Raw genomic sequence first — 16,390 nt, 5'->3', positions numbered from 1 at the left:
ATATGGATAGGTATATATACATCTACATTTATATATGGGTGTTGGCTATCAGTATATCCAAATTGGTTATCAGTATACAACATACCCATATCCAACTTGGATATCAGTATACATCAGTGAAAGTCTTCTCTAAATAAAGCTTATAAAAAGCAGGTGACATGCCTGAAATCAACATGTTTATATTCTACAAAGAGGGCAAAAGACACTTCACATAAACTTTATGGAGCATACTATCATCTGGAGCAAATTAATACAGTTGGCCCTGCATGCTAATGAGGAAAAAGTTTTGCATAAGATACATTTGCCTTTTAAACCTATGTTTTTATTCAATGGATAAATTTTGGTGGGATTTAAGGGCTTGAGGACATTACTGTACTATATCTAGAACATGTGTCCTCAATTACATTGAAATCAGACTAATGTCAGTCTGGACAGTTTGTATTCCCTTCTAATTATGTTAATGTAATGGAAACATTTGTAGCTCAGGCTATTCAGGTACAGGTGCAAATATGAAGGAGTTTACAGACAAACACAGTGCTTTATAAATTATAAAAAGTTCATTCCAGTTAATTATACTATAATGCCGAGTTTTCATTTTTACCATTACCTAATGGTAAAAGCAAAACAAAATTCTAAAAATAAAAAAGCACAAACTTTGGAGTCAGATGATCTCGAGTTAAGGCCTACCAATGTCACTTAACTGTTTGGCTTTTGGTAAGTTAATCAACCCCTATGAGTCTTAGTTTCCCTAATCATAAAAAAAGAGGTAAAAATACCTCTTACAGTATTGTGAAGAATATATTACATACCACATGCAAAATATCTAGCACAGTGCCTGGTACATAGTAGGTACTCAATAAATATACATTTCTTTCTATTTTTATTGTGTCCTTAAAGCAATAGATGATTTTGCACAAAATACTGAGTGAATATTATACTATATGTATAATTATCAGCCTTTAATAAACTAAATATTTCTTTATGTTTTCAGCTACTGAGAATATATTTTATATTACTATTAATAACTACTTCCAATAATTAATAAGAGAAAACACATATATAAAGCATAAATTATAAAATGGTTCTGTTAAGAGTGATTAATACACCACAAAAATTACATTTATTCTACATTATATGACTTTTATCACATCAAGAAAATCTCAAGCATAATATTAACAATGGAAGACATTTAAAAGAGATTAAAGAAATTATCACTAATACAATATAAACTATAACTATAGTGTCTTAAAAATATTTCAAAGAAGAGTAATAAAATAATTATACTTACATGTTTCCAACATGCACGCTTTTCTGTTATATTGGTTCCAGGATGAAATAAGAGATCCTTAAAGAGCTTATCTTCAAATCCTTTGTGTTTGCAAATCCATTTTTTTTCACTTTCACTAATAGTTTTTTCCTGATGTTTTTTATACAAGAACAAGTGGCTGAATATAAAGGGGGGGGGAGAACGGTCATTTAGTTTTTTTGCAAAAAAAAAAAAAGAAAACTACTTATGAGTTCACTTACATCTTGCAAAACATAGTGGTAAACTTAATGTAATATTTGTTTTCATATTATTACTATATAAAGCTAGGCATTAGGGCTGGCTCATCAACATTCATCAAGGGATGAATGAGTGCTGAGAAATCTCTGGGGACATGAATGCACAAACAATTCTGTAACTACATCTGGCTATGCATTTTATAATATAATGTCAGAGAGAACATGACTAAATTATCTATAGAAATATGTTAACAAATATAAACTCTTTTTATCTTTCTTCTCCAGTAAAGAAATAACTTATTTCCACCTAGGAAAACTACTTTACAGCAGTACTGTCCAAGAGAATATAATGCATGCCATAAAGTAACTTAAAATTTTCTATTAGCCACACTAAGAAAAAAGTAAAAAGAAATAGGTGAGATTAATTTTAATACATTTGACCCTTGAACAACACAAATGTGAACTGCGTGAGTTCACTTATATATGAATTTTTTTCAGTAAAAATAGTACTACACTATCTGTTATTGGTTGAACCCACCACACTGCGGAACCCGCAAGTACACAGGGACAAGTGTAAAGGACTAGAGCATCTGAAGATTTTGGTATCTGCAGCAGGTCCTGGAACCAATCTCTTGCAGATAGCAAGCGATGACTGTATTACGTTTTATTTAACCTAATGTATTCAAAATATTACTAGATAAATGGCATCAACAAACTAATATCACAATAGTAAAATACTAAATGTTAGCTCTGTAAGATCAAAAACAAGGGAAGGATAACATCTCTCACCCTATCTATTCAACATTGTACTCAAAGTCCTACTCAGTCTAATAAGGCAATAAGAAGAAAACCATATACCAATATAATCTTTGAATACAGATGCAAAAATTCTAAATGCTAATAAAAAGAATCCAGCAATGTAAGCAAAGAATAATAAGACTATGACCAAGTATTACAAAGCTCATTACATAAACAATTTAATGAAGAGAAAAATGTAAGAGTATATAAATGGATGAAGAAAGACATTGGATAAAATTCAGCAGCCAATCTTTATTTTAAATTTTTTGTAAGAGAGGATATCAAAGTAAACTACTTCAATATCATGAAGACAAATTACCAAAAACCAATAATATTCATTATATGTGATAAAAGAGCAAAATCATTTGAATTAAAATGATGAAACAGGTAGGAACTTTACTGGTACATTATTAAGTAGCAAAGGAAAAACAAAAATGACCAAGGAAAGCAATTTTTCCCTTTCTCAGATTTTTAAAGTGGGCTCCACCTGTTCATTCCTTCATTCAGATATTTTCACTGATGATCTACAAATTAGTTAGGGTGAAATATATTGAGAATAAAACTTATACTGGTTCAAATAAGACAGAATTTTACTTTTCTCACATGCAGTCTACACTGGTGGAGCAGCGCTGCTCCATAAAATAATTCAATCTTGCCTCAGCATACTCAAAGACACTGTCATTAACCCACATGACTAATGCATTCCAGCCCATGGGAAGGGAAAGGCATGAAAACAAAGGGGGTATAGTTACCATTTAAGTATTTGAAGCAGCAGTTGTAGTCATTAATTCTGTTCACTTACAAATCTAACAAAAACATAGTCAGATGAACACATTTAGCTGCAAGTAAAATTGGTTAACAAAATCTCTAGTAGTTACTCAACTGCTAAAAGAAAAGAAAAGAATGGATTTTCAAGGAAAAAGTAGTATTTTGAAAATGACCACTATGTGCTCTCTGAAGAGAAGAAAGTCTGTAATACCATGAATGTTATATTCTCTAATAAGTAGAGTTAGACAATATAGAAATAAAACACTAAATATATAATAAGTGAATTGCTTTTCACATAGGCTGGATTGGGATAGTATTGCTAAGAGGAAACAAGCTATAGTGAGAATCTCAGAAAAACATTCTAGTAAAGCAAATGACAAGTACAAAAGGCCAGGTGGAAGTATGCTTAGGGAGGCAAGAACACACTTGGCATGTTTGAAGAACAAGAAGGTCACTGGGATGGACAGTTACTGCAGAGTTTTAAGCAGAAGAGTGGCTTTGAGATCAGAGAAGATCAAGATGGTGAAGTAGGAGGATGTGGAAATAACCTCTCCCCAACGAACACATCAAAAATACATCTACATGTGGAACAATCCTCACTGAAAAGTAAGCAGAGACTGGAAGAAATATTCCTGTACAACCAAAGCTGTGAGAAAGATCCCCACAGAATCAGGTAGGAAGGAAGAGATGTGATCAGGTCAGGACCTGTGCCCCTGGGAGGAGACTCAGAAGAAAAGAGATACTACACAGATGGAGACCCTCCCCAAGGAATGAGCAGTTTGAGCCACATATTGAGCACCCCAGCCCTGGGGTCCGACACTGGGAAGGCAAGCCCACTTGTCTGGTTCCAGGGCCGGTGGGACTAACAGCAGGGCTGTGGGAAGCCTGCTTGTGAGGAGTATGCACAAACTCCCTTGCTCCTGAAACAGTGCAGAGGGGGTGCATTGAGACTGCAGGGTGGCTGGCTGATTTCCTGGAACTGCCCTAGCCTGTGTACCAACCTAAGGAGAGTGGTCACTCATGATGCAGCTCCACACTGGGGAAAGGGCTCTGTGGCTGAGGGACAAAGGACACTCAGACACAAAGCAGCAACTGAGAAAAGCAGGGGCAACCATTACTGGTGCTCACACAGGCAGTGCATTGGAAACAGTCCAGGTCCCTGCCAAGGCCGGACCACCAGAGCTTATGCCCTAACCCACACCAAGCCCACATGCTAGCCACTCTTGCCCCATCATTGCTTCCCTCTGGGGTGAGAGTGCCGGTGCTGGGTGTGGGAAGAGCAAACATTTAATGGGAACAGACAGAGCCGGCTTGAACATGACCCCCAGGGCTTCTGCTCCAGCAGCTTGGGACAGGCCCCTTCCCCCAACAGGGTGGTGACAGCCATTGAGCAGAGGAAAAGCCCCAGCTCACTCATGGCTCTGGACCTAGCCACTCCTTCTCCAGCCCCACCTCCTACTAAGGTGATAGCTGCAAGCACACCTTGAGGAAAGATGTGACTAGTATTGTCAGATCTAGCTCTCCCATCAAGGCCACTGGGCACACACAGACTGTAGAGAAATGCTTCCACACAAGGACATTCTTTCAGGACTGTAATAAGTTACTGTTTCACCTAATTTCATAGAGACAGAGAAAGTTAAGCAAAATGAGAAGATAAAGGAATTTTGTTTCAATTGAAAAGGTAAGAGAAAACTCCTGAAAAACAACCAATGAAACAGAAAGAAATAATTTACCAGATAAAGAGCTCAAACCATTAGTAATAAGAATGCTAAATGAGAGAAAATTATAGATTAATAAAGTGCAAAATTTAACAAGGAACTAGAAATATAAAAAAAGAACCAATCAGAACTGGAGAATACAGTAACTGAAATGAAAAACAAACTAAAAGAAAAACCAACATTTGCATGATAGGGATCTGAGAAAAAGAGAGAAGAGAGTTGAAAATGTATTTGATGAAATTATGACTGAAAATTTCCCAAACATGAAGAAGGAACTAGATATCCAGGTACAGTAAGTACAGTGGGTCACAAACAAGATGAACCCAAACAGACCCACACCAGGACATATCATAATTAAAATGACAAAAGTTAAAGAGAGGATTCTAAAGGTAGCAAGACAAAAACAAAGTGTCATATACAAGGGAACCCTCAAAAATCAGCTGACAGCCTCATAAGGCTATCAGCTGATTTTTATGCAGAAAAAATTACAGGCCAGAAGGGAGTAGCATGATATATTCAAAGTGCTGAAAGGGGAAAACTGCAACCTAGGACACACTACCCAGCATGACTATCATTTAGAAGTGGAAAGATAACTTCTTAGACAAGCAAAAACATAAAGAGTTCATTAAAACTAAACCTACCCTAAAAGAAATGTTAAAGAATCTTTTCTAAGTGGAAAAGAAAAGGCTATAACAAGAAGAAAGAATCTATAAAGGAAAAATCCCACTAGTTAAGGCAAATACATAGTAAAGGATGAAAATCAATCACTTAAATAAGCTAGTACAAATATTTAAAAACAAAAAATTGTAAAATCAACTATTACTACAATAGTCAGTAAAGGATACACATGAAGATATAATATATGACATTAAAAACAATATGTGTGGGAGGGGAGTAAAAAGTGTAGATATTTTAGAATGTGTTTGAATTTAAAGGACTACCCATTTTAAACAAATAGATATAGTTACAGGTCAACATATATGAACCCCATGGTAACCATAAATCAAAAACCTACAACAGATACACAAAAACTAGAACACAGCATTCAATTAAAGAAAATCATCAATTCATAGGGAAGAAACTAATAGAAGAAGAAAACAACAGAGAAGAACTACAAAAGCAACCAGAAAATAAGTGACAAAATGACAATAAGTACATATCTATCAATAAGTGATAAAATGGCAATAAGTACATACCTATCAATAGTTACTTTAGATGTCAATGGACTAAATGCTCCAATCAAAAGACATAAGATAGCTGACTGAATTAAAAAAAAACAAGTCCTATCTTTAGAAAAAGCAGAACAAATTGAGACCAAAGTTAGCAGAAAAAGTAGAAAAAGAATAATAAAATGATCCCAAAGTTAGAAGAAGGAAGAAAATAATAAAGATTAGAGAGGAAATACATGAAATAGAGAACAGGAAAACAACAGAAAATATAACCAACCTAAGAGTTGTTTCTTTGAAAATATAAACAAAATCACAAAGCTTTAGCTAGACTAAGGGGGAAAAAAAAAAGAGAAATGACCCAAATTGACAAAATTGTAAATGAAAAATGAGACATTACAATTTATACCACAGAGACATGACACATCATAAGAGACCATTATGAACAACTATATGCCAACAAACTGGACAACTTAGAAGAAACTGAAAAATTATTAGAAACACAACTACTCGAAACAAATCAGGAATAAACAGAAAATCTGAATAGACCAATTAACAATAAGGAGATCAAATCAGTAATAAAATGTCTCCCAATGAAGAGAAGCCCAGGACCAGATGGCTTCACTGGTGAATTTTACCAAACATTTAAAGAATTAGCACCAATTATTCTTAAACTCTCCCAAAAAATCAAAGAGGAGGAAACACTCCCAGACTCATTTTATGAGGCCAGCGTTACTCTGATACCAAAGCCAGATAAGGACACTAACAGAAAAGAAAACTACAGTTCAATCCCTGTTGAATATAAGGTGCAAAAAGTCTCAATAAAACATTAGCAAACTGAATTTAGCAGCACAGTTAAAGATCTTTCACCATGATCAAGTGGGATTTATACATGGAATGCAAAGAAGGTTCAACATATGCAAATAAATGTGATCCATCGCATAAACAGAATGAAAGAAAAAAGTCATATGATCATCTCAAGAGATGCAGAAAAAGCATTTGACAAAATTCAACTTCTGTTCATGATAAAAACTCTCAACAAATTAGGTATAGAAGGAATATAACACAATAAAGGCCATATATAATAAGCACTCAGCTATTATCATACTTAATCATGAAAAGCTGAAATATTTTCCTCTAGAATCAGGAGTAAGATAAGGGTGCCCACTATCACCACTCCTACTCAACATAGAACTGGAAGTCCTTGCCAGAGCAATCAGGCAAGACAACGAGAGAAAAGAAATAAAAGAAAACATAGGAAAATGTTGGAAAAGAGGTAAAATTATCTCTATTTGCAGATGACATGATTTTATATACAGAAAATCTTAAAGACTCCATTAAAAAAAACTGTTAGATAAAATTGAAAAAGTCAGTACAACTGTAGGATACAAAATTAACACTCAAAAATCAGTAATGTTTCTACCACTATCGACTATATGGAAAAGAAATAGAGAAAAACATCCCATTTAAAATAGCATCAAAAACAATAAAATATCAGGACTAAACTTAACTAAGGAGGTGAAAGATTTCTACTCTGGAAACAATAATTAGTGAAAGAAATTGAAGACACAAATAAATAGAAAAGTATCCCATGTTCATAGATTGGGAAAATGAATATTGTTAAAATGTCAATACATCCAGAAGCCATCTACAGATTCAATGAAATCCCTATCAAGATTACAATGGCATTTTTCATAGAAGTAGGAAAATATCCCAATATTTATATGGAGCCACTATATACCCAAATAGCCAAAGCAATCCTGAGAAAGAAGAACAACACTGGAGGCATTACATGCCCTGATTTCAAACTATATTACAAAGTTATAGTAATTAAAACAGTATTGTATTGACATAAAAACAAGCCCATATATCAACAAAACAGAATAAGGAGCACAGAAATAAAACCGTGCATATATGGGTCAATTAATTTATGACAAAGGAGCCAAGAATCAACAATGGTAAAAGGACAGTCTCTTCAATAAACAGCATTGATAAAACCAAACAGCAACATGGAAAGAATGAAACTCCTCCACTATCTTACAGCATACACAAAAATTAACTCAAAATGGATTAAAGACTTAAATGTAAGACATGAAATCCTTGGAAGTAGACATAGGAAAAAGGTCATTGGCATGGTTCTTGGCAATGATTTTTTGGATATGACACCTGTAGTACAAGCAACAAAATCAAAAGTAAACAAGTGGAACTACATCAAATTAAAAAGCTTCTGTGAAGCAAAAGAAATGAGCAACAAGATGAAAAGACAAGCTACAGAATGTGAAAAAATATTTGTAAGCCATATATCTGATAAGGGGTTAATATCCAAAATATATAAAGAACTCATAGAACTCAGAAACAAACAAAACATGAATAATCCAATTTAAAAATGGGTAAAAGACCTGAACAGACATTTTTCCAAAGAAGAATTCCACATGGCCAACAGACACAAGAAAAGATGCTTAACATCACTAATCATCAGGGAAATGCAAATCAAAAACACAATGCAGTATCACCTCATACCTGTTAGAATGGCCATCAACAAAAAGACAACAGACAACAAATGCTGCCAAGGATGCGGAAGGGAAGGAAGACTTGTGCACTGTTGGCGGGATTGTAAACTGATATAGCCACTATAAAGAACAGTATTAAGAATCCTCAAAAAATTAAAAGCAGAACTATGACATGACTCAGCAATTTCACTTCTGAACATATATCCAAACCACCCCCCACCCCCAAAAAAGCACCAACTCAAAATTATATCTAAACCACAGACATGCCTTATACGAAATACTAAAGGAAGTTCTTCAGGTCGAAAGCTAGTGACCACAAACAGTAATTTAAATCCACAAAAAAAATAAAGAGTGCTGGTAAAAAATTGTGTAATTATAAAACAATATAAATTCAAATTTCTACTCGTTTCTTCTCTTAACTAATTTAAAAAACAATTGTATAATATAATATTTGTATAATTGTATTTTGTCTACAACATGTATAAATGTAATGTATTTGACAATAATAGCACAAGACAGCAGGTGGAAGCAAAGCTGTTTTGGAGTAATAAAATAATACTAGATGGTAATTTAAATCCACAGGAAAAAAATGAAAAGAACTAGAAATATGATAAATAGTATTGTCAATGTAACAAACTCAATGAATATATACTTGTTCTTCTTTTTTGCCTTAGCTCCTTTAAAGGACATAACACTTTATAAAGTGATAATTGTAATAATATACTTTTGGGTTTGTAACATATATATATGTACTATGTATAACATTAATAGCACAAAAAGTTGGAAGAGGTGATAAACATATACAGAAGTGACATTTTTATTTTTATTTATTTATTTTTGCAGTATGCGGGCCTCTCACTGTTGTGGCCTCTCCCGTTGCAGAACACAGGCTCCGGAGGCACAGCCTCAGCGGCCATGGCTCACGGGTGCAGCCGCTCCGCGGCATGTGGGATCTTCCCGGACCGGGGCATGAACCCGTGTCCCCTGCATCGGCAGGTGGACTCTCAACCACTGTGCCACCAGGGAAGCCCCAAAAGTAACATTTTTATATCTCACTAAACTTGTCACTATATACCTGAAATAAATAAGTTCAGATGCATATTCTAAGCCCTAGAAAAACACCAAGAAAATAACTAAAATTATACAATTAAAACATCATGAAAGAAATTTAAATGTTACACTATACAATATTTACTCAATACAACAAAAGTAGTATAGGAGTATGAAAGGAACAAAAAGATATGAGACACTTCTGTGAATGATGTTAATATTTAGGTTTATCTTAAATTAAATTATCTTATGTTTTTGATCTCTTAGATTATTAAATTTACATAGCTCCTATTTTAAATATAATTTTACTTTTTAATACATTTTTCTTGTTTTAAAAAATTTCTTATTTAATGACTTATTTTTATAATGACATGAGGTAGATCCATAGATTGAGAAGAGGTAAAAATCATTTCCACAACCTGTTGATATTAAAACACAGTTTCCTTTTCATCAGAGTTATTTATTCATTTACTCTTTCATTTATTGCTCAAACACTTATTCAAAATGCACTGCTCTAGACTCTGGGAATATGTTGTAAAATTCCAGAGTTCCTGGTCTTATAGAACTTACACTGGAGGAAATTCTTGGCAGTAGATTCTCTTTTTCCTTATAATACGAATTATGAGAAAAATCTTAAAAAGTAAGTTTTAAAGAGATCACTTATTTCAGTTCAAAAATATTTGCTTAATACTTATATTCCATTTTAATTTTACTTGAGGATCTCTAAGTAATTTTCCAGTTAGGAACTGTCTTCTTATTGACTACTGGCCAGAGGACCTGAATCATCTCGTCTCCTTAAAAACTCTCATTAGAAAATAGAAAATAGTTCATGAGTTTAAAAAAATGTGGGTTGGTTGTAAAACTTAGGTTTGCCTCTTTCATATGGGTTCATTAATCCATCAAGATTCTTCTTGGACAGTGTGAGATGGTCTAGATCTTAAGAAGTCAAGGAAAGTTGGGGTGGGTGGTTGTCCACAGAAGTATTCACATTGACTCTAATTTTCTAAGATTAAAGGCTAAAATGTGAAAATAAAAAAGTTATGGTATATGCCAGAGTTTAACTTAGAACTGAACCCAGTGAAATTGTAAGCACATTTTATTTGAGTATGCATGTATAGATTACACTGGAAATAATGCCTATAACTTTCATCAGATTTTCAAAGGAATCTGTGACACCCCCCCCAAGTTTAAACCTTGAAACAGACATTAAAGTAAATAAGAATGTTCTAAAAGAGTAGAGGAATCAAAGTAAATAACAATAAAAACGATAAGAAAAAGCAAGTCTCAAACATTTAAAATGCATAACGGGTCAGCAAGATGACAAGGAAGAAGCCCTGGGCCCCCATTTCCCCCCAACAAACACACCACTTCAGCAACAATTCAGGGACAAATTCCTATTGTGAGAAATCCACAAGCTGATTGAAAGGCTCATGCATCCTGGTGAACATGAAACTAGGCTCACCAAAGCAAGTAGTGAGATTCAGGACATCCTTTCTTCAGAATCCCTACCCCTGGCACTGTACAATATGATCAAGAAGAGAACTCCTAGCTCCCAGCTTCTTCGAGGGGAGGGAAAGAGCTAGTTCATATATCCAGTGTCCCCAACTTTTCCGAGGGACCTCTTCAAAGGGTTGGCTTCTCTCCTGCCATTCTCAGATCTTTGACAGTCTGACACAGTCTAGCCACCTGGAGGAGAATGGAGACAGATGCTTGGGTTGGTAGATGCCATAATTCCTTTCCCCTGGCTCACCACTGAGTAAGTCGACAGAAACCACAGAATGCCACAATTTTTGGGGGGCTGCCCAAAGTACTGGCTTCTGACTTGCTAACAGTTAAGTGCTGATAAGACCTGGCATAACCTAGCTTCCTGGGGACTAGTGAGAGTAGAGATGGAGATCTGGGTTGGCAGTCACCATATCCCTTGCTCCCAGTTCAGCACAGAGCAAGTAGACAAAATGTCTAGCTCTCAGTGTCTCCCTGAGCAGGTGTGGAAACACTTAAATGCCCATCAACAGCAGAATGGATAAATAAAATGTGACATATGCCTAAAATAAAATATTATTTAGGCTTAAAAAAGAAGCAAATTTTGCAATATGCAGCAACATATATGAATCTTGAGGACATTATGTTAAGTATATAAACTGGTCACAGAAAGACAAATACTGAATGATTCCACTTACATGATTCACTCTGTCCTTTTATAACTCTGGAAAATTGGAATCATATATTAAGGAATACTATAATGACTTGAAACCTGATGACTAGAAAGCTAACATAAGGCCCCATAAATAGTTTCTAAAATGAAGACATATATTCACCAGATCCAATGCTCCTCCCCACTGATCAAAGATCCAGAAGAAATGTTAGGAAAAGAAATTGTGATTCTTTTCTATGGGATTAAGTAACCACAAATTATTAGATTAATTACTAATTTAAAATTCAACATAGGTATTATAAATAACAAAATTATAGGATGATTGTTTAAAAGTTAAGTTTGACTTCTTATAGTTTGCTGTTGGTTACCTGGCTTCATCAGGTATATCAAATTATTAAAAAATAATCATTATAGTCAGTAAAACAAAAATAGTCATCATCTTTAGAACACTTATATCTCAAAATATGATATTATAAAGAGAAGTTAATACAGAAGCAATGATAAATTATAATTTTCCAGATAACTTTTACAGTGGTTGAGAGAAAAAATATAGATAGATGTTAAATGTATGCATAGAAATATTAGTAGTTGACACAGCCTTTAAATACTTCCTCCAACCACATTCACCCAAGTGGCTCATTACATTAAATAAAGTTTACTTAATGATAAGATTCTCATCTAGAAAGTATGATGCAAATTTTAATAAGGTCTTCTTTATTATACTTATTAGCAATAGTCATATTACTAGCAGAAGTAATACAATAACAGCTATTATATTCATAATATTAATATCACATAGTATGACAATTACTACTACTAGTAATAAAATGATAAAAAATAGAAATTTATATATCCATTTATATGCCAATTCAAATTCCAGAAATTGCTTCTAAGTACATAATAATGAATATGCATAAATATATGTTTATGGATTTTTATCCCTATAATTTTTATAATTTGGAGAAAATAAAAACAATATTAATGTCCAACAGGAAAGCTCACCTAAGTAGAATATATCTATTTAAAAGAATATATCTAGCTATTAAAAATTCTTATACAATAACATTCAACACTACAGAAAATAAAAACAAGCATGTTAGATAAAATAAGAGGTATAAATACAATCATTTTTGTAAAAAATTATATACATATATATACATTTAAAGAAATACACACACAGACACAGATTATCAGCCTTTACCATTCCCTCTCCTTACGCACCATTGCCCAACCCCCATCTACACATTTGGTTGTATATTTTTCCCTTCCTCACATGGATACAAACTTTTGCCCTTGCTCTTTTTTATTTATTTTTTATTTTTTTGTGCGGTATGCGGGCCTCTCACTGTTGTGGCCTCTCCCGTTGCGGAGCACAGGCTCCGGACGCGCAGGCTCAGCGGCCATGGCTCACGGGCCTAGCCGCTCCGTGGCATGTGGGATCTTCCCAGACCGGGGCACGAACCCGTGTCCCCTGCATCGGCAGGCATACTCTCAACCACTGCGCCACCAGGGAAGCCCTTGCCCTTGCTTTTTATAAACACTGGATTTTGCTATATATATTTCTTTTTAACTTGCTTTTCTCTTAATAATCACTGAAATCTCTGTTAAATAGAGTTTAGAACTGTTATTTTTTAACAACTGTAGAGTATTTTATACTATCTCTGAATCATAAACTTTCAACAAAGGATACATAAGTTTTTCTAGGTTTTTTTTTTTTTTACTACAAATAACACAATCTTGCTCCCAGCTTGCCCCTCACAACTCTCTCCTCTCCCATCTCCCTCCCTCTCTCCCTCTCACACACACATACACACACACTTTATCTTTCAAGTAGAAATTTCAAGAAGTGTTATTGCTGATGTGAGAGTGCATCAGTCAAACTTCAACAGAGAAACAGAACAAATATACGGCGAGGAGAGAGAGAGATTTTAAGGAACTGGTCCGTGCAATAATGGGACCTGACAACTCTAAAATCTGTAAAGCAGGTCAGCAGGCTGGAAATTCAGGGAAGAGCCGATGCTGGAGTCTTGAGTCCAGAATCTGCAGGTTGGAAACTCAGGCAGGGTTTCTACCTTGTTAGTCTAGAAACAAAATGCTTCACCTGGAAATTGCAGTCTTTGTTCTTAAGGGCTTCAACTAACAAGATGAAACCCATCCACAACATGAATGGTAATCATCACTCAAAGTCTACTGGTTTAACTGTTAATCACATCTAAAAAATACCTTTACAGCAATATCTAGACCAGTTGGGCATCATAGTCTAGCCAAATTGAGACATAAAATTAACCATCATGGGGAAGGGGGCAGGGACAATGAATAGGCTGAACAGATATGAGTTTTAGGGCAGAGAAAATACTCTGTATGACACCATAATGATAGATACATGTTATTATACATTTGTCTAAACACATACAATGTACAACACCAAGTATGAACCATATGGACTTTGAGTGATTATGATCTGTCAATGTTAGGTTCATCCTTAAATCCTCATAAGAAACATTATCACAATTTTTAACCTTTGTCAATCTGTTAGAAAAAAATGGTATCTCATTGCTTCTTTAATTTGCATATCTTTGACTATTAATGAGATTAATAATCTTTTCATATTTATGTTGGTAACTTATATTTCTTTTATGAGCTGTCTGTTCACATCTTCCACCCATTTTTTAAATCTGAGTTGTTTTTCTTTGTCCTACTATTTGTATGAGCTCTTTATATGTTAACATTTTCTGATTTATCCTGACACATTCTTTTTTGGGTTTTTTTTTTGGTTTTTTTTTGGCTGTATGGGGTCTTAGTTGCAGCATGCAGGATCTCTGTTGAGGCATATGGGATCTTTCATTGCGGCACATGGGCTCTTCATTGCAGTGTGTGGGCTTCTCTCTAGTTGTGGCATGCAGGCTCTGAGAGCACATGGGCTCAGTAGTTGTGGTGCGTGGCCTCTCTAGTTGTGGCACATGGGCTCTAGAGTGCGTGGGCTCAGTAGTTGCGGCACATGGGCTTAGTTGCTCCACAGCATATGGGATCTTATTTCCCTGACCAGGGATCAAACCCGCGTCCCCTGCATTGGAAGGTGGATTCTTTAACCACTGGGCCACCAGGGAAGTCCCTGGTGCATCCTTTTTAATGTAAACACTTCTCTGTTTACAGCTTGCTTCTCTCCCACCGTAAGGTTATAAGAATATTCAACTGAATTATCTTCTAAAGTTTTATATTTAATGCTTTAACCCATCTGAAATATATATATTTTAATATGGCATGCAACAGAGAAGCAATTATGGTTTTGTTCAGAAAGATAACCAATTTTGCCATTACCAATTATTAAATAAACCATCCTTTTCCCATATTAAAGTATTACTTCCATTCGTTAAGATCTCTTTCATATACAGAACTTTTTAGGACCCTTTATTCTGTTCATCTCATTTCTCTATACCTGTGCCAATGACCAAATATTGATTATAATGGCTTGGAAAACTGTTCTTTTTTAGTTGTTTCTTGACTATTCTAAGACATTTATTCCCTCAGAAAATTTAAAAGCATATTTTCAAGTGTCTCTACAAAACGAGGATTCTAATTAAAATCACTGTAGTACTAAAGTATTTACTATTGAAAAACACCCATGCGTAAGTGGACCTTCACAGTTCACACCCATGTTGTTCTAGGGTCAACTGTACCTATAGAATTATTAAAAAAAATAAAAAAGGTAAAAACGCATTTTCTTCTTAAAGATGTGTGTGTATGTATATATACATATGATATATATAAAAACACAAAGGAGGGGGAAGAACGTGGAGCTCTTTTAAAGAAAGGAAGCTTCCACTTTAAGAAATTTGGGGGAAAAAAAGAGTAAATCAAACCCACAGGAGGCAAAATGAAAGGAAATAAAGATTAGAGAGGAAATCAGTGAAATAGAAAATTAGAAAACACATAGGGAAATCCAATGAAATTAATACATGATTTCTCGAAAACATTTTTTAAAAAGGCAAATCTCTAGCTATGCTAAGAAAAGAAGTCATAAGTTATTTAAAAAAAAGAAACTACATTACTGTTGACCTTACAGAAATTAGAAGTGCCATAAGAGAACTCTAGGAACAGCATTAGGTCCAAAAAGTAGACAATTTAGATGAAATGGAAAAATTCCCCAAAAGATACAAATTTCCAAACCTAACTTAATAAGGAGTAGAAAAATGAAACAGACTTATAACAACCAAAGAAACAAAACCAAAAAACCCCACTGAATTAGTAATTTAAAATATTACAATAAAGGAAAGTCCAGGCCAAGATGACTTCATTGGTGAATTCTACCAAACATTTAAGGAAAAAATAAAATCCTTCACAAACTCGTCCAGAAAATAAAGGAGGGAACATATCTCAATACTTCGTACGACTCCAGGGAGAGTTTTGCCAGCAGGCCAGATAGTGATGGATTCTTCTTTTTTTTTATAAAAGGAATGGAAAATTCTTTGTAATATGGAGGTTTCACTGTAAAGGCATTTGCTTTAGCAGGATTACCTTAGAAGCAGGAAGAAAGATGACTTTTTAAAATTACAGGATCCAACTCCTTTGCCAGTTCTGTTATAAGAAAGATGGTGATTTAAATACAAAATAGCAGCAAACTGTGGAATCATAGAATCATAATACTTCTAAGAACTAACATTTGTAAAGCTCTGCCTATGTACCAATCACTCCTGAGCACCTAACAGGTATTATCTCAGTCTG

At 34.5% G+C, this 16,390-nt stretch overlaps 1 protein-coding gene across 1 annotated transcript in view; it reads right to left on the bottom strand.

The window, feature by feature from the left end:
- LRRIQ3 (leucine rich repeats and IQ motif containing 3) overlaps positions 1 to 16,390 on the bottom strand; it is a 235,164-nt gene that overhangs the window by 116,287 nt on the left and 102,487 nt on the right. The window contains exon 6 of the mRNA XM_030865955.2: positions 1,289 to 1,445. Within this exon, the coding sequence (XP_030721815.1) occupies positions 1,289 to 1,445 (157 nt within the window). The remainder of the gene's footprint in view (positions 1 to 1,288; positions 1,446 to 16,390) is intronic.

Source organism: Globicephala melas, chromosome 1, assembly GCF_963455315.2.
Source record: "Globicephala melas chromosome 1, mGloMel1.2, whole genome shotgun sequence".
NCBI classification, from domain to species: domain Eukaryota; kingdom Metazoa; phylum Chordata; class Mammalia; order Artiodactyla; family Delphinidae; genus Globicephala; species Globicephala melas.
This window is presented reverse-complemented; position numbering and strand designations above follow the sequence as displayed.